Raw genomic sequence first — 20,369 nt, forward strand, 5'->3', positions numbered from 1 at the left:
TACCTTGCCCCTGCAGCTTCTTGTACTCAGTTCCTAAAAGCTCAAAACATCCAGTGCTTGCACAACTCACACAATTTTAAGTTTTGGTCAGTGAATATTGAACAATAGTTTTTATTATAAATTTAGAGAGCCTCCATCCACGAGTGTTTTGGTATGTCATGTTGATGTGAATAAAAAGAGTCTGTGCTGCCTGAGATACCACATTATGTTGTTGTGTTCCCAGTGACAGACATTCATCCTTATGCTAACCAATGCTGTTTGTCCAGCTGCCTTTTTTTTAGAGCGTCTATTGAGACAAACTTTAGCTGGGGAATGTTTTGTACTAATTATTCTCGGAGTTAAGACCTTTACCATTGCTCTGATTGAAATTCTTCTTGACATCATCCCCTTGCAAATGTAAAGCCCCCCTCCCTGCTTGCTTCTTATTTTCCATTTCCACCAAATAAATAGCATCCAAATTTTATCTGGGCTTTGCACGGTTACCATCTTCTTAATGGGCAGTCTGGCCTCTCGATAAGACAAGCATTTTTTAGGGACACAGTGTGGTTGTTGGGACAACGCTGTGAAGAAGTGAATAAAGCAGATGTCAGAGTAATCCATCAGGCGGCAGCTCCACACTCCCACTGCACACAGAGTAACACAAACACACACTGCTGAGACCCCTGCAGCGTGACCCCAGATACACCTTCTTCATTCTGCCATCATCGTCAGACAAATGTGGAAAAACACAAAATCACATTGTTCCGTTAATTCCGAGAACATTTATTAAACAGAAACACACAAGTCTACATGGCAGAATTCAACAAGAGGCTCTAATTTAGGAGTAGTACAACTTTTGGTTGATAATTTCCTGAGTTCAGTCTCATACTAAAGAAAAAACCTTTAATGATTATTGAGTCCCTGTTTTAAGTGTCTTTGTTTGGGCAAGACTGATGTAAAATGATAACATAATTGAAATGACAACCAAGTATGATAAAAGTCAGATATTTTTGAGCATTATTTAATGCTTCAGTGGGTATAGAAATGTCAAGGAAAATATCTTACAATGACATAGAAAATAAATAAAACAATATTTATATAAAAAAATAATCTCTTACAAAATATATTCTATCAACCAACAATCAAGGAATTTTCTGTCTGGAAGCTCATGTTTTCTCCTGGTGATGTCAACTTAGCCTGAGTAGTCAATATGGCCACTTGCTCACAAACTCCACAAGTTTCCAGACAACTAGCAGCAAACTGAAGGGGGAGGGGAAAAGGATAAGCAGAAAACAATACCATCATACTGAGTACCGAATCAGCAGTTTAATGATAATCTATACGTCGTTTTCAGTTCTGACTGTTCCAGGTTTCAGCTCCAGTGTTTGATTTGTATTTTAAAAAAGTAACAAAAAATATCTGTTTGCCCTTATGCGCACATGAATTGTCTTTTCTTTTTTTTTGTCAGCAAAAATATCGGGCATCTACACCAACCAATTGAAAAGCTCACCAGGTTTAGCTGACAGAGGAATTTCAAAATGATAAGTAGTTTTCTACCTGAATAAATTATTAATCTAGAAAAAGAAATAATATCACTGTGAGTCAGGCCACTAGATCAGTGTGGCCTGAAGAGAAAACAAGCCTGGGACATGAAAAGGCATTTGAGAAAATCATTATAAAATCTAATGTATGGATTTAGGCCACAGATTGAGTCCAGTGTGATGGCTCTCGTACACTGATGTCCGTGTAGCAAGCAGAAGTTGGAGGAAGTTGCTGCATCTGTGTATCAGACATTGACAAGTCTTCTTCTTCTGAAATAAATCGCAGCCCAGTCTGTGTGCATAAAGGTCCAATAAATATGTCTATTTACAGGTATACACCTCTGTCCTCTCACTGCAGGTGTTGCATTTGACGTAGCAGCACCACAGGAACTTGCAATTGCACTGCCAAACATGTGAGTACTGGTGTGTGTTATATCCCCGACCACAGCACATCAGGTCACAGCTGTTAGGCTGCTGTGCTGTTTTGTTGCACAGGCGCCCCTGCGTTCCCATGCTGCCTGTCAGAGGGTCTGCCTCGCAGTAGTTAGGTGACCTCTCGATGTAGACCAGCTCTGTGTCCAATGGCTTACGGTAGGAATGGGGTTTCTTTATCTTAAGGAAGGTGGGACGCTTGTTGCGGCTGGCTCGCACTGGCTCCACGTGTATGGCCTGGTTGTACTTGTCCTTCAGCATATATCCCATCTGACGGAACTTTGGTAGAGTCGTCCAGCATGTTTTCGTGGTGCAAGATCCCGAAACACCATGACACTTACACTCCAGACGCATGCCTTTCTCCAGAACCTACAAGACAAGTATTCATCAGAGTATTAAAGTATTAAACATAAAGTTTTAAATAGGTCCAATACTATGCACTTTTTGTTGCTGTTGTTCAATAATGAACAGGAAGGAAAAACCAGTTCAAAGAAATACTCTTGACATTGTGTGGATAGCTCAACAGGTTGAGACAAAAGGTTTTAGCATTCCAAATAAATGTAAGCATTCCTGAGATCTCAGAGTTGCTACAGTATGTCACTTTATGGCTGCTAGCTATGTATGCTCCAGTCTTTCACAGGACAGTGTGAGCCTCAAAACTTGGACCCATAATCTTTCAAACAAATACATCAGAAATCTTCTTAGGCTATTAAATGTGTTAAATCATATCCAAACAATCTCCTTGTTTTTTTTTTTTTGTTTTTTTTTTTGTTTGTTTCTTTGTTTGTTTGTTTGTTTTTGTGTCAAAAGAACAGCATGATGAAAGGCTTGAAAGGATTTCCCCATCAGGATACTTGTTACCTTGAAGAAATAACTCAAATGTCATAGTGATCTCATGAGGAGAAACTCAAGCCCCCAGACATGGGGCACGAGAAAAGTTTGGTACAGCAGCTGCACAGGAGGCTGTTCACAATAATACACTGTATTACAATCACATGATAAGTCTTTAAAATATTCAAACCTATATATCTTGCCATACAACTTTATTGTGAAAGAATTTTTGTCATTATCTTTGTTGGAGCATCCTGATCAGAATTTAGTCCATTTGGTCCAAGCCTGGAAGAGCCTTATGACTGAATGATTTCTGAGGCTAGCTTGCTGGAGGAAGTCTCCAGTCTAATGTTCATTCATTCATTCATCTTCAACCGCTTATCTGCTTTCGGGTTGTTGGGGTGCTGGAGCCAATACCAGATCAGGGATTGGATACATGCAAACTCCACACAGGTCGGGAACTGAACCTGCGACCTTCTTATTGTAGGGGTGACGGCGCTAGCCACTATTCCACCGTGCTGCCCCCCATTCTCATTTTTATGGGACAAAAACCACGGTAGATCATGCAGGCTCCTTCAACTGACATGTCCATTTAGCATGGGACACTGTTCATTTCTTCTTCATACATTGACAACTGTCTCAGCTTTGGTTCAGAGAATACTTATCTAACCGAACAACAGGAACAGAAAGTTAGAATATTTTAAATTCAGACATTGACCTCTAACAAGTACCTGACCTCATGATATATCAGTTATCAGGCTCCTCTTCTATGGAACCAACTCCCAGCATCGGTCCGGGGGGCGGACTCTTTAGTAATTTTCAAGACCAGGCTTAAAACTTTCCTGTATGACAGAGCTTATAGTTAAAAAGTCCTCTACTCTTTAGGTATGCTGCTATAGGCCTAGGCTGCTGGGGGAAGGACTGAGCTTCTCTCTCTCTCTCTCTCTCTCTCTCTCTCTCTGTCTCTCTCTCTCTCTCTCTGTCTCTCCCTGTCACCCTCTCTCCCCCTTTCTCTCTAACTCTCTCCTTGCATGCGCTGATAAAAACCATCCTTCTTAAAAAAAACAAAACAAAAAACAACAGTTTCACCCAGTTCTAAGCATTTATACTGCATTTACTAACCATGTTATGACAAAGTCTCTGTCTCTCCCAGTTCCTCTCCTCTCTCTCCCTGTCCTCATCCTGCAGGTGGTGACTCATCACCATCCCATGTTCCTGCAACACCTGCTGGTCCCATATTTCATGAATTCTGTACTACAGCTCAACTCCATGAACAACAAGTTCCTGCCTACACCCCCCCCCCTCCAATGCCTGTCTCCCTCTCTCTCTCTCTCCCTCCCACTCTCAACCCAACCGGTCGAGGCAGATGGCCGCCCCCCCTGAGCCTGGTTCTGCTCGAGGTTTCTGCCTCTTAAAGGAAGTTTTTCCTTGCCACTGTTGCCAAGTGCTTGCTCATCGGGGAATCTGTTGGGTCTCTTTAAATAAATTTATAAAGAGTTTGGTCTAGACCTGCTCTATATGTAAAGTGCCTTGATGTAACTTTGTTATGATTTGGCGCTATACAAATAAATCAGATTTTATTTGATTTGATTTGATGATAATGTTTAATTCCACATAAAATATGTTGTTTTTTCTTCTCTAATTTTGAATAAGATTTTACAAACCATTTTTTGCTGAAGACATACACACAGTACAGGGTTTTTAACCCTATGCCTTCATTTTGTGCTTGAGAAATGCTTCCAATAAACAAAATACTTTTTATGTACTTGAATAGTAATTTCAAAATGGACAGAAAAACAGAGAAATGCAAATGAGCATTTAATTAATTTCCGGGCTCAGAGATCAGTAGATGTCCCATTCCACAGCCTTTTCAGAGGATTCTGACTCTTGGGCACAGAATTACAGTGCCTTAACTGTCTGCTTTACTGTGAACAAGAACTATGGAAAACACTGAATACAAAAGTTGTCTTTCTATATGCAAACAACAAAATGAAGTTGTATAAGGTTAATTCAGACTTGAAAGAGAGACAACTTGTTCTGTCACCATTCAGACTGGCAGCAGTAAAAGGCTTTTTTAGGGTTAGTGTGGATCCAAATGGTGTGTTTGGCAAAGCAACCAGGGTATTCTCTTTGTGCCTCAGGCTGAATGACATCAGCCCACCCTCCTCCATCCTCACCCTCGCAGGCATTAAAGAAGCCTCAACCTGCTTTTTAATTATTCCACTCTGATATGCCCTCAGACTTTCTGGAGTCTCTTGGGGTAATTGTCAAAAGCCTTGGATGCACACAGCTTAGTGTGGTCATGCTCCCGAGATCTGACAAACATATAATTCACGGAGTTCAGTGAAGTGAGATGCCAAGGAAGCTCCCATTGTTTGTCTAACAGAGACCTTGTAAGCCTCCTGTGGCACCTTTTACACTATTGTTTATTCTTCTCAAGAAATGTAAAGGTTGACATTCAAAACATACTCTGACATCATCTCCAATTAAACATGAAAGCCTCACTACAATAATTACAGAGGTATCAATTTAGTAAGTGTATATTAAGAGATTGTATCACATTTTGACTGATACCTGACCTCACATGTGAAACTTTACACAACCAAAGACACATCAAATGAAACAACTCCTCTTTGTCCCTGTATGGGACCACAAGCTATTACTGTGACACTGACGTGAAATCCATCAAAGTAAATTTCCTCCGCAGCTGAGTACAGACCTCTAAATACACTTTTTCATGCTTATTCCTCGACCAGAAATAAAAGGACATTGAACAATTTTGACCAAGAGAAAGAACAATTCACATTTTATTTGGCTTTTGAAAGAAACTTTTACGATAGACCTGCCATTACAGATGCAGTGGATAATCTGCCTGTGTGAAAAAATTCATCAAATAATTTTCTGAGGACGTTCAGTGGGAATCTTTACCTCTGACTGGGAGGAAGTTTTCAACCCAGTCTGTTTGTTGGCTACAGGAGTCTGTAAAAAGTACTGTGCCTACTTGGACAAACTTCATGTTGGGGTGGGACCAGGGCCAGGAAGAACTCATTAATAAAAGCAGATCCAGACCATTAACAGTGAATTACAGACTGGAGTACCTTTTCTCTGCTTGTTTTGTATTACTAGCAGTCAATGTAGCAGCTCTGAGATGCACAGCTTCTGGAGAAATAAAGCTAACATGAACAGGGTATTATATTCACAATAACAAATGCTAACACATTGGTGTTTATCAAGTTATTAGTGCAGATAAGCATGTTTGTATGCTAACATTTGACCTGAAGTTGGCACTGTCAGACCGCTGTCATATGCATTCATCTTTGCTCAGTCGATAAAATGAATTCACTGAATTACTTCAGAAGCATCTCAAGTAAATCTCAGCAGCAAGTCAACCTGGAACACCATTTTCATGGTCATCCTTTTTTCAGCAGGCTCTTGTCTCCCTTGCTTGTTCCCTCAGCTGCTCCCTCATCCACCCAGTTAACCTCCACAGAGGAAACTGCGCACCACTTTCATCCAGAGTTTCCTCAGTTTGCTCTTGAAAGGCTCATGACATGACAAACCCTCTGTTTCTCTCATGACTGAGTTTCATCAGCAGACACATCATATGTTCTAATATCTTCCATATTTAATGAATTATTGTGTGTCTCTTTCTGTTAATGTCTCTGAATTTAACTCAGAAACACAGCAGCTTTCAACCCTTTAGTGGGCCTGTGTGGGGGTTCTCATGGGCCTGCTTCGGCTTTTCCGATTGATTTCTTGTGGTGTCACTTTATATTGATCTATCGTTTGGCTCTGTTGGATCTGCCCTCTGATTGCTGGTTAACAACATCAGAGTCTGACCAATCTACTCTTTTATGGTATCACTTCCCTGTGCATCTCACTGGAATCTGTTACCTCTTGGCTCGACATTACTTTTGGTATCAATTACCTTTTGTGCTCAGTGGCTCCTGATGCCACTCCGCCTGTCACTCACCCTGAACATGTCCTATTCATGTTTTAAATTGTTGGAAATGCAGAAGTAGATCCAACTCATCAGCTAATCACAAATCACCACTCTGAAAAGAGATTATATATTGAAACAGCACCTAGACTTGCTTATGATGTAAAGTGTGTGACCCATAGACAAAGCACATAGCAGATTAATCTACAAGTGAGTATTTCTGCCAGCAGGAAAACAACAATTTAACTCTGTGGCACAGAAGAATAAGATACACCAGATTTTGATTATACACACCCGCTTAGTATGCAGATTTTTGGTTTTGCTAGAAAAAAGTATTGAATGCTCTTCAGTTTTATCCATTAAATCTTGCCTTCACTGTTTTTATTAGTTCTTAGTGTTTTGGGCCTTATCACTTTGAACAGCAACTTCAAATTACTTCTGGTTTGTGATTATGACGTGATTTGGATGACATGTGAAATGAAAGCAAAACCAAACGTACCTTACGTCCCACCTCATTGTTATGTAAATTCATGAGAGTCCTGGCATTCTGCTTAATTTCCCTTGCATCCACAAACACCTTGGAGAAGCCCAGGCCGTAGTGGATGTCTGCAGAGCATCCACCCCACTTCCAGCCTTGCTCCTGGTTGTAGAAACCCTGTTTCTCCTTGTCACAGCCACAACCGCTCAGACTCCCCTGGGTGCAGGCAGCAGTGACTGAATGGGCAACCCCTGCAGCAATAATAGCGTAGGTGAAGGCAACCTCCTTACTGCCTGCGAGGAGGAGAAAAGATGTTTTTATTCATGATTGCCAACAAAAGGATTCCCGTTGTCAAACCTCCTTACATACTTGGAATAGCTGCTTCAAACCAAATCATAAACTACATTAGCTGAGCCAAGCCCAGTTCATTAATCATGCTCCCTTTAAATTGATAAACTTCATGAAGAAGCTCTGACCCTTTCAGAAAATGATAATAATAGGGAGAGAAAGGAAACCCTAATGACACACTGGTGTACTTACAGTTTGACCAAAGAACTTTCAGTGTTAAGTGTTTGAAAATATTTGGAGAGTAATTTAACAACATATAACCAATAAAGATTACATTTTGAAACCATACAGTGGGGGATAAAACAATCAGTGTTCAGGCATCATATTGGCCCTTGCCCCAGTTCCCATTACAACCGGATCCACCCTGTGGAGGTGAAGTTGAAAGGCATGCAGAGACTCCCTAGCTAGATGTATATCCATGCCATAAATCTGAGTGCTTCAAGTCTACAGCCTTCTTTAATTAAAATAAATATAGTTTCTATGGGAGTGGGTGTGGAAAATGTCCAAAAATGACCATTAAGTCAAGTCAATCATCCTTAAGCATTAAGCTGCCATCACTGTGTTAGATGCTGAATGTGAATTTTTGGGCAACTGTTGGGTTTTGTTGGAACAATTATGTGACTTTGTTATGGATGGAATGCAACAGCACCATATTATTACCAGATTGGTGAAGATTAGTGAAATGTATTAACAATTTCAGAACTTGCACCAAACGGTCTGTTAGCTACTCCTTCAGCCATTACCCACACTGACCAAAGTAGTCAGTTTGGCAGATTGGTAGGATAATTAATCCTTATGCTGTAATACTAGATCACTGCCAACAGCAATCTCAAATGAATGTGTTCTGTCAGTTATCACAGGTCCAGTCTGCCACAACAAAGCAATAGTTTCAGATGGGCTCTGTGCAGGGCAGCTGGAGCTGAACCTGCCGTCTCCTGAAAATCAGCCTGATTCCCATCCAAGCATTAAAAGTTCAACTTTGAGTTGATGTGTTCTCAGTCATCTTCTGTCACGGAGTACTCTTCAAATCTGCTCTTATGTTTTAATGAAGTTGCTTCTCCCAAGCAGTGAAAAATAAATCTGTTAAAATTGTCCTACAAAACACACCCCCAGTCAAAAGCTGCAGAACCTAGTGGTTAAGTGTGTAAGCTTAGAATAAATTACTTTACTTTAAGTATTTGGAGGGGAAAGTATTTTAAGAACATAGATGAAGTTAGTTTCACTGAAACAAGATAAAGAGCATGTAGGTACACATGTTACAGGCTATGAAACAGCAAAAGGGCGATAAGCAGATGCAGTCATACTATAACACACTGAAATCATTAGACATAAATTCCAGTGTATCATCTCAACCAATCCCTCATAACAGGAACCTCTATAATATATAAAGCTGTAGGCTGCATGCCTGCTTGTATATCAACATATATACAATCGACATAATCTACATATTGCATCTTTAAAGTGTGTGAATATTTCTCATAATATAACAAATTAGTTGTATTAACAACTATTTTTCATAATATAACAAATAATATAACCAATAAAAGCGGAAACCAGCATTTGTGAAAGGCCTAAATTAAGTGATGTACAATCTTGAAGTGAAATTTGACAGTGAAACTTTATCTCTGTGGATAACTGTGTGATTCTAAAGGATGACAGTTCTTTGTTAGCTAGTTCTTTGCTTGTTTTCCACTGCCCTGTCTCTGGAGCAAATTTAGCCTCCAGCCTTATTCCACACACAGGATAACATCTGCAGCTTCTTCTTCCAATCCTCAGAAATAAAGTCCTACACATTCAAAGCTTTGTAAACTTCAGAAACCCTGTATCAGAATTGACCTATTCGGTACTGAGACATGGGGTCCACCAGGGCTGAAGGATGAACATTAATTCTAAATATCTGTGCAAGTAAGACTGAGATCCATTCAGACAGCAACATACCCACTTTGAGCTCTTTCCCGAACACGGTCCTCTCCCCAAGGGCAGAGCAGTTCCAGCGTCCATGTCTGAATTGGAATTGGCACTCATTGATGCCCATCTGAACCCCCTCCCCGATTACTATGATGGCATCGGGTCGGCTCTGACAGATGGCCCTCTGACGGGGGGCCAGGCCTGGGATTTTGTTACAGATGATGCTCGCTCCCAGAGCGACCACAGATGACAGACCCCTGCGGTGAAGCCAGAAGGTTAAAATGGGACATGATTTCTCTGGAGATTTTTGCAGGCGAGTCAACACTCCGCTCCTCGGATCTGGCTCACCAACTCCTGCAGCACCTGTTTGTGATGCAAACACAACCTGTGGAACATCCCAGTGACTCACCCGATTTTCAAATACACAACTCCGAGGCACAGGAAAAAATGCAGAATCCAGCGCCGAATCTTCCTGTTCATGGTGATCACCGCTCTGCTGCTGCAATAACTGTGGCTTTCTCTACGGTTCCTGCGGGCTCTCCGTGTGCTCCGGTCGGCTGGCGTGGGTGAACCTCCTCGGGACAAATCTCCTTGTGTGGGATCGGACTAGTCCTGATTTCCCGTGGTAAGTGTCCCGCGGTGTGAGGCCGTGGTGGAGCATTGGGGCTGTTGTCTTCAGGTGAGGCAGATCGGTTGCTCGGTCTGTCGGTCCTAGTGCTCTCTACCTTTTCTCTGAGGGCGTGTTCAGCCGGAGAGCCGCTCAGTCTCAGCCTGCAGGTACGCGCTAAGGTCGTCGATGCTCTCTGCTGCAGCCCTGTACTCTGTCAGCTCATACACACCGAGTCCTCCACGGGACACCGGAGTCCATCCCGCCACTGAACAGTAGCTGTGACTGACAGCCAACCATCCCACTTAATTAATGTGCCAACAATCAGCGCCCCTCCCACTCACACTGCTATTTGGACTTTTTTTCTTATTCAAATGAATAGGAGAGTATGTTCAAATGTTTGACTGGTAGTGTACATTATAATACACCAATAAAAAGAGGGTAGTAATTAAATAAGTCAGTCTCTCATGGACCGAAGGTAACTTATTTATTTATTTCACTTTTCATTTGTGGTGAGGCTGCTCTAAGACAACTTAAAGGTCCCATGCATCTCATGACTTCAGGGTTTTATCTGAACTTCTTATCTCCATTAGAAGAAATATTTGTGTTTTTAGGAACCAAAGAGCTAAACTCCGTACTTTAAAATCTCCTTTCTGACTTCTTTCTGCAGCTGCAGGAACAACAGGTCAGTAAGGCAATCATCGGAGGAATGAGACTCAGATTTCAGCTAAACACTCAGAGAACCTAGTTCTAAAACTTTTGAAATAGGGTCCCAGTGGGGTTAAATGTAAGCCATAAAACACTTTATTTAAAATCAACAGTATTAACAAGACTCGCATCCTGGCACAGCAATTGCAGCTGCATTATATAGACACACACACGTATAAATGTCCACTCATTCGTTCATCTTCTACCGCTTATAATTTTCGGGGTCGCGGAAGGTGCTGGAGCCAATCCCTAACCCAACCCGAGGGCGGGGTACACCCTGGACAGGTTACCAGTCCATCGGAGAGCCAAAACACAGAGACAGACGAAGACAAACAACCACACACACTCACATCGCCGGCCAATTTAGAGCCACCAATCAATCGGTACGTGATAACTTTGGACGGCGGGAGGAAACCGGAGTACCTGGTGGAAATCCACAGAGAGCATGCAAACTCTAAACAAAAAAGAAACCAACCATAGACCGTTTCCAAAATGTTTGGATACTTTCTCATTCATTTGAATGAGAAAGTATGTAACAACGTTTGACTGGTAGTGTAGATGGATTGATAGATCGATAAATACAATGACGTAAGTTTGGGTCTACCATTGGAGGGGTTAAATATTTTTATTAAATCAGAATGATGTGGGGGGTATATTGGCTGGATCTAATTTTTGCAGGGGTCATGACCCCCTTATTCCCCGTGCAAATTACGCCCTTGGATAAATATATGAAGTGTGTAAGTTCTTTGCAGGATTTTTTTTAAGGACTCTATCACCATCTGCTGTTACTACATCATCACTACAGTTAGAGGTCATAGTGGTCTCCTGCAAATTGATATCAAGTTTACTCATACCAACCTCCATTTGATTTAGTTTTACTTCTTTATTTGTTGCAGTTTAAAATACACAGAAAATGAGAAAAAAAGATAACTTCATAGCACTTATTGACAGTCACATCTTGTCCTTGTGCTGTGCGGATTTATTCCTCCAATGTCCAATGTGATGTAAAAATTGTATTAAACACAGTAAAAGGCGTTTTATTGCATGAAAAGTTCAATTCAAAACAAACGGCTGTATTAATGAAAACTAGATTGCATTGTTTCACATTTTGACTTGTTGAACTAACATGCACTCATGAAGAGTAACTCTTGGAAAGACTTTTACTCAAAGGACTAACCAAATGAAAAGTTAAAGTTAATTATACAGTAATTACACACCTCTATACTATGAATCAATGTACACTAAAACTTCTTTTACCATCACTTGCTGCATTATTAATATTGATCAAATACTGCCATTGTGTAATATAAAAATACAACTGTCAACCATTCTGTACAACATAGTTTCAATAGTTTAATTGCAATTAAGTGATAACACTCACCTTATATATGTACTGTGCTTATCTGAAAGATTGTACAAAAAAAAAAAAGAAATTGAAAAAGCGATGTGTGGACATTTAATCAATTAAATTTAAATGTCATTCTGCTGTGAGGCCACAACTAGCTTTCATATCGTGATAGATTTTATTATGAGCTCATAGAAATACAGAAAGTGTAAGTTCATGTTTACACTGCTTAAATGTGAGGAACAATGTCTTCACAAGTTCAGCTATTATAACAGAATATATGTATTTATCTGTAATCAGAATTCATTTGAAGGTGAAAAAAGAAACACAATAAGCAATTGTCAACGTGAGAAATCAGTCAGTAAAATAACCTCGAACACCTTGTTAGATATCTGCAGGATATACAATAGTTTGTAATGGAGATGCATCAAAGAGGATAAATAGTTTGAATATGAATCCTAGGATGCCACTCCTCAGGGAAGGCAATAGATTGTATAGTTACCTTCCATACAGGGCAAAAACACTACCCTACAACTATACAATCTACTACCTCACACCGAGTGAGCAGCTGACTAAAACAACGTCAGAGTCCAATAGCAAGATGCTGTCAAACTGCTGGTCTTCAGGATCCCCACAAGGACAACTGAGATGTGTGCTTGGCACTTTGAGAAAGACAGTAGGTTGAATAGTTATCTCCTAGTGTGGGTGTGACCCTAAAACTATACAACCTACTACCTCAACCCACAGTGAAAGCAAATCTGTCAAACTGCAGGGGAAGAGCAGATGAGAGGTGATTAGTCCATGTTAACAACCGAAAGAAAACTATCAGCAAGTGTTCCAATGCAGGTCAACAAACTGTGGAGAGTCAAACAGATGAGTAGATAAGTTCCACAACTGAAATATAACAATGTCAGTCCAAATTATGAAGAGGGAGAGACTTCTATGTTCAGTGTTATATTATCACTGTAAAGCAGATTACACATCAGTGACGTTTGGAAAAAGCTACTGGGTTCTGTGTTGTGGCTGTATTCGTGTTATCCTGCAAGAACTGTTCCCAGAACTTATTTGAATTGGCATGAGGATACAGATTTTTCCTTATGACCGAGGAGCGGAGGGTGGAAAGTAAGGCTCAGCTAAGCACAAGCAGTAATGGCTCAGGCTGATTTGGATCAGGTTTCTGCTGCCCATAATACTCAGGTTAACTTGTCTAAAAAAGTCTAAAGGATTGAATGGGGTAGGGTTTAAGACTAGGACTAAATGGCACTGAATTCCATGTGCAGGTATACCGGTATGTGACAATCGTAAATGTATCCCTCCATTGGATGTAACACTGATGGGGACTAATGTCTGCTGCATTTTTGTTTAGAAAACCAGCCTGATGGAGGCCAAGCTAAGAAAACGGTGGTCTGAAGTTCAGTACCACGGACAGCAGCTAGCAGCACGGACACTTTGACTCCTCATTTGAAGACACACACACTATTAGTGTACAGCTGGATGAATCTCTACTGTTAATAGTGATTTAAAAGTTTGTATGTTTCTTATTTGGACAGTTTCCTTTGTCAGTACTGAAGCTGGCTGGCCACCCACCTCTTACATCACTTACTAATAAAAAGAGTAAGTATTCATTTAACACAGAGAGGCAGCAGACTCCACATTAAAGGCAATGTTCCTATTGTGAAGAAAGCATTGCTTCTAAACGACAGTGTGCCCACTGCTGCTAACAGTCTGAAGACAGAGATTTAATATGTCCATCTAACTAGTTTTCTACTCAATGAAGAAATTAACTTCTCACCAGATCCACCTTGTTCTGGAGTGACCGACATCGCAATCAGGATCGAATCTTCCAACATGTAGCTACTAGCTAGCCCCTTCTCCCAAACCATCAACGTGACTGGGCATATAACAAACACCCCGTCTTCTGTGGACGTTTTCAGGGGAATTCAAACGAAATATCCCCAGTAAACCCAATTTGCTGTCCCCTCGCCCGGGTGGTGGTGGGGGGGGGGGGGGGCGCCACCACACCCCTTCTCACTGCTCGCTAGCTAAGTTCATGGAGCTAGCAGCTAGCTAGCAGCACGTTCAAGCATGGTGGAGCAAAGAGCGGCGGTAAGACCTGCAGCAGCTAGAATTGCCACAATGAAAGTCACCCGCTGATGTTTTGCAGCCTGATGGTCCCCAGAGCTCCGAGTACTCACCAAATACGGGGAAATAAGGTGTTATTCCAGCCCACTCACCTGTCTGCCATGTCACAGAGTTCCCTTACACGCCCTCATTCTTCTTCTGGGCTTTCTAGTGCAGCGCAGTCACAGTGGTGATGTCGCCCCCGCTGGCTCGGAGGGCAGACGACCACAGAGACTGGAGACCGTTCTCAGGGTCTGCTGGGATTAAACCCGCCTTCGTGCCCACAAATTAGGTTGATAGTTACATGCAAGAAAGGTCCAATTTTAACAAATTAAAGGGGACTGCAAAATAAACCCAGATACTATTTTGACTCCCAGGTAACAACAAATGTGGAACCATATAAAGAACAACCTGGGCCCAAGGGTGAAGGCTGGTCTCCTGGCAGCTGGATTCTGTTTTTTATGGTTCTCAATAGTTCATGACCTACACCTAAATATTTGAGCCCTTTATTGTATGACATCCTGCCCCAGGATGATTAAGACAAAGTCATTTTCATCCAAACGAAGTAAGTAAGATTCTCTCCATCAGTTCACACTCTCTGGACCCTCATTCTTGGGGATGTATGGCTCCAGTCCAGTAATGTTGTGCTAATGTTAGAGCCAGTACTGAGTCAGTTATGGATTCCTATTTTCATATCAGGGTTGGCTGTCCGTATGAAACTGTGGCAATGGGTCATTAAATCAAATCAAATCAAATCAGATTTATTTGTATAGCGCCAAATCATAACAAAGTTACATCAAGGCACTTTACATATAGAGCAGGTCTAGACCAAACTCTTTATAAATTTATTTAAAGAGACCCAACAGAACATTACTTAGCCCTATTAGCTGTACTTTAGAGAGAACATAGTATCATAAGTAAAGTTAACAGTCCACTTCAAGCTTCTTCACATACATTTGCTGGGAGACTTCAGTAATTAATTCCTTCTACATGAAAATTTTCCCCTCAATTAGATATGTGTTTTTTTAGTTGTTGTTGCTGGGGTTTTTTGGGGATTATTTTAATTTTTTATTTTTAATTTTTTTAATTTTTTGAGAACATGTCTGCAATAATCTGGACCTATGTACAATATTTCCCAGACTTAGAGACAATACTTTTTGCATGTTAAGAATTAGATCTGATGGTGACGATAGTCATGTTTCAGTTCTTTTCTTAGTACACAGTGGCTCTATTTGAATGGTGAATGGAAACAGTTATCCAATGGAGAGAACAATCGCATTTGAAATGGTTTATTCCCCTTCTCCTTCGTGTTGGCTTGTTGAGCAATAATGTTCAGACAGAACATTTGAAAACAGATCAGTAGGCTACCAGCTGTGTGACCACTGTGTTGTCTTTAGTTAACTGAGAAGCCAGGATAAAAACTTTTCAAAGCTGAAGTGTGTTGAATTAATATGAAAGATGGCAAAATGATAATTGTGCAATGTTTCCCCAGTGAACTCAAATCATAGCCTGCACCAAATACAGATCTGAAATCAAAACTGGCTGTGTTTGTAACAGATTAAGAACAGATGATGGAGCTCTGTCCTTCCTGGTTATTTAACAATTTTCTCAGTCACATGTCATCATCCAATTCAAACAGCAGAAAGAATCCGAGCATGACCCCAAAAACAGAAATATTAGAGGGGAAAATTATGGTCACCTGATGTACAAGCAGCTGTCATGTGATGGCCTGGCACAAGTGTCACAACACACAAGTACATCAGGAACAGAAGCTTTATGTGAGCTCTCCTCCTCTTTCAAGATAACTGTGCTAATCCAGGACAATGATTGGACACAACAGACAATCTTGCAGTTCACAATAAAAGGCTATGGAAGCTGTAATATTTTCACACTGCCATTGATTATGTCAGGCTCCATATGGTAATTTGTATGTATTTCCTGTTTTATTTTGTAGTTTTTGGTCTGTTGGTCTGTCTGTTCTGCCAGAATGTGTTCCACCTGTGTCTTACTGTCTCCCCTCTCCTAGAGCAGCGGTCCCCAACCCCGGGCCGTGGACCGGTACCGGTCCATGGGTCTTTTGAACCGGGCCGCACAGAAAGAATAAATAACTTACATTATTTATGTTGTAATTTTTATTTGAATCTGAACGATGTTTTATTTTGAAAAATGACGGAAGTCTCTCTGTTACAGCCGTCTATGACTCACTCTTGACGCATGTCAAGATGCTTGTCATGGTCACGTGATACGTTACCACTAAAATTAAACCCACAAGCTAGCGAAATGATTAAAAAGGGACAGTTTCTTTGTGGAGGGGAAAAGGCCCAGTGAGGAGACAGAAGAACAGCCTGAGAAAGCTGCATTTACGTTCGGGCTTAGGGGGCAGAGAGGATGTTACTCATGTTATGTTGTTGGCGCAATGTTACGAGGATGCTGCTAATAAATTTCCATACAAGTGCACTGTGGATTCACGTTTATTATGAAATTTAAAAAATAGCACAGTTTTATGCCGATTGTATCACTTTATTTTGTTGCATTTATCTGCCACACCTTAAAGGCCGGTCCGTGGAAATATTGTCTGGCATTAAACTGGTCCGTGGCGCAAAAATGGTTGGGGACCGCTGTCCTAGGGTACTTACACTGTGCTCCTCCCCTCTGGTGCCAGATTGTTTTAGTTTCCTCTGTGTGCAAGCTCTCTGGCGTTCTGATCTCTGGTTTCCTCCTGTGTATGACTGGTTTTGGTATTTTCAAATTTTGGGATTTTTGCTTGTTCCCTGTCTGAATTGTCTGCATGATTCAAATCAAATCAAAATCAGATTTATTTGTATAGTGCCATATCATAACAAAGTTACATCAAGGCACTTTACATACAGAGCAGCTCTAGACCAAACTCTTCATAAAATGAGTTAAAGAGACCCAACAGATCCCCCCAAGAACCAGGCTCAGGGCCATCTGCCTCGACTGATTGGGTTGAGAATGGGAGAGAGTGAGAGAGGCATTGGGATGGGGGGTTCGGGTGTAGGCAGGGACATGGTGCTGCATGAAGTTCATGGAGATGATGCTGTAGTATGGAATTAATGAAGCAGGCGTTTCAGGGACATGGGATGGCGATGAGTCACCACCTGCAGGATGAATTCAGCCTTCCTTTTTGGATTTCAACCATTTGTTACCTCCTAGATTAAAGAGCTTGTTTTTTTGGACTCTTTTACACTTGGGTGCACACACACTGGCATTCACAGATTGGAACAAGAATATTGCATCTTTCTGTTTGAGTCAGAGTAAGAAAACTAACTTTTTATTATCTCTACATACTGAAATGGTTCTGTTAAAAATCAGGAATTAATGACCTGCTGCCTATTGCTGCCTCTGGGGGAAATATAATCATGTCTTTTATACAAATAAACCTACACCACACTAGAATATAGTGTGCAGAAGCAGTAGAAGAACTCCTGCTTTTTGTTTTCTTCATGCTATTCTTGGACTGGACAGGAATGATTTCAGGACTGGTTTTGGCATACTCTTTTGCTTCTGAAAAGGGAAATAGTATCAGATATCAGATGTGCTTCCTCTCATATCTACACTTTTATAATCCAACATTCACTTCCACAGACCACCTAACTCACTGACTCTAAGACTTTACATACTGATGGCAGCAGAAGGCTCACAAAGAGATACATGCAGACCATTCCCCACATTCATACACACAATGACTGAATACTTTCTTTTTCTCCATCTCTCACTTAACTATAGTACCCTGAAAGGTGCATGGCATTTGCTTGTGGGCAAAAAAAAAAAAAAAGTAGGTATTCTCATAATACAAGAAACCCATTTACTGAGTCAAATCTCTTTAAAATTTCTTATAAATTTTTTCACTTTGTTACAATGGAAGATTGAGAGGAGTCTCCATTCTGATCCACAGGAGATTGCTAATTATTTTAAACAGTATGGTAACAGACCCAGAAGACTGATACATCATTATTCAGGCATCCATTTTTAGTAAATGATCTATAATTGTGAAGCTCTATGCTCCAATAATGATGATCAAGCCTTCTTCCACACAGTTTTCTTACAATTATCTGACATATCAGCTACCCCAACAAAATTCATTGGAGGGGACTTTAACACGGTCCTGAATGCTTCAATATAGCGCGACATAAATAAAATCATAAAATAATTAAATCAAGATGATTAATACAATAAGCAGCCGTTAAAAGTAGTCCAGTGCAGGTTTCATTCATAAGTGCTTGAAAGGAGATATGTTTTTAACTTTGATTCAAAAGTATTAACATTTGGTGCTGATTTATTTAGGACTCTGGTCTGGACTAGCTGACATGAGTCCATGGATCTAAGAGTCCTACTAGGTTTATATTTTCTAAACCTATCATAGATGTATTCTGGTCGCAAACCGTTATGTGATTTGTAAACTAGTAGCAGGGTTTTAAGATCTATTCTGTTACTGACTGAACCAGTGTAAAGATTTTAAAATTGGCATAATTCCCGACTAGACTAGCCTCTTTAAAGACATCTCTTGTTTAATTGAGCCGTTCATTCTAGATTTGATTAATCTGACTTTATTTCTGGGTTATGTACCTCAGGCACTTAAGACTGCGGTCATCAAACCCCAGCTTAAAAAGCCTAATCTTGATCCAGATGTTTTGGCAAACTCGAACCTTCCATTTATTTCTAAAATCATTGAGAAAGCTGTAGCAAAACAACTACACGAGCATCTGGATGGGAACAGTTTGTTTGAAGAGTTTCAGTCAGGATTTAGAGCCCATCATAGCACAGAAACAGCGCTGGTTAAAGTCTCCAATGACATTCTAATGGCCTCAGACAATGGATCAGCCTCCATACTTCTCCTTCTAGATCTCAGTGCTGCATTCGACACCATAGATCATAATATTTTACTACAGAGACTGGAACATGAAATTGGAATTAAAGGAACTGCACTAAGGTGGTTCAAATCCTACTTATCAGATAGACATCAGTTTGTTCATGTTAACAACAGCTCCTCCTCATGCACTGCAGTTCCACAGGGTTCGGTACTTGGACCAATCCTCTTTACGCTTTATCTGCTTCCTCTAGGCAACATTATCAGGAAACACAGCATCAACTTCCACTGCTACTCAGACGACACTCAGCTGTACCTATCAATGAAGCCAAATGAAGTCACTCAGATAGTCAAACTGCAGAGATGTCTTGAAAACATAAAAGTCTGGATGACCCAAAGTTTTTTACTCGTTAACTCTGACAAAACTGAAGTTATTGTACTTGGCCCTAAGCACCTCAGAGAAACACTATCTAAACATCTAATCAGTCTGGACGGCATTACTTTGGCTTTCAGCTCCACTGTAAGAAACCTTGGAGTAATTTTTGACCAGGACATGTCCTTTGTCCCTCACATAAAATCAGAAACATCCTTTCTCAGGATGATGCAGAAAAACTAGTCCATGCATTTGTAACTTCTAGGCTGGACTACTGTAACTCATTACTATCTGGATGTTCAAACAAATCTCTAAAAGGCCTTCAGTTAATTCAGAATGCTGCTGCACGAATATTAACAGGAACTAGGAAAAGAGATCATATCTCTCCTGTGTTAGCTGCTCTTCATTGGCTGCCAGTAAAATATAGAGTAGAATTCAAAATCCTTCTTTTAACATATAAAGCTCTTAATGGCCAAACTCCATCATATCTCAGAGAGCTCATAGTTCCTTACTGTCCTAGCAGGCCACTCCGCTCTCTAGATGGAGGTTTACTTGTGGTTCCTAGAGTCTCCAAGAGTAAATCTGGAGGCAGATCTTTCAGTTATCAGGCTCCTCTTCTATGGAACCAACTTCCAGCATCGGTCCGGGGGCGGACTCTTTAGTAATTTTCAAGACCAGGCTTAAAACTTTCCTGTATGACAGAGCTTATAGTTAAAAAGTTAAAGTCCTCTACTCTTTAGCTATGCTGCTATAGGCCTAGGCTGCTGGGGGAAGGACTGAGCTTCTCTCTCTCTCTCTCTCTCTCCCTGTCTCTCCCTGTTACCCTCTCTCCCCCTCTCCCTCTTTCTCTCTCCCTCCCTCTCGCTCGCTCTCCTGTCCTCACCCCTTGCATGCGCTGATAAGAACCATCCTTCTTAAAAAACACAGTTT

At 40.9% G+C, this 20,369-nt stretch overlaps 1 protein-coding gene across 1 annotated transcript; it reads right to left on the reverse strand.

Annotated features, from left to right (window-relative positions):
• Positions 1–758: 758 nt before the first annotated feature.
• wnt7aa (wingless-type MMTV integration site family, member 7Aa) lies at positions 759–10,314 on the reverse strand. The gene is made up of 4 exons (XM_029502459.1): positions 9,867–10,314; positions 9,488–9,714; positions 7,223–7,494; positions 759–2,321 (listed from the first exon to the last, which is right to left on the reverse strand). Exons 1-4 carry the CDS (start codon positions 9,935–9,937, stop codon positions 1,842–1,844), a joined length of 1,050 nt encoding a protein of 349 aa, XP_029358319.1. The 5' UTR covers positions 9,938–10,314; the 3' UTR covers positions 759–1,841.
• Positions 10,315–20,369: the final 10,055 nt, after the last annotated feature.

This window comes from Echeneis naucrates, chromosome 5 (genome assembly GCF_900963305.1).
Source record: "Echeneis naucrates chromosome 5, fEcheNa1.1, whole genome shotgun sequence".
Lineage (NCBI taxonomy): Eukaryota > Metazoa > Chordata > Actinopteri > Carangiformes > Echeneidae > Echeneis > Echeneis naucrates.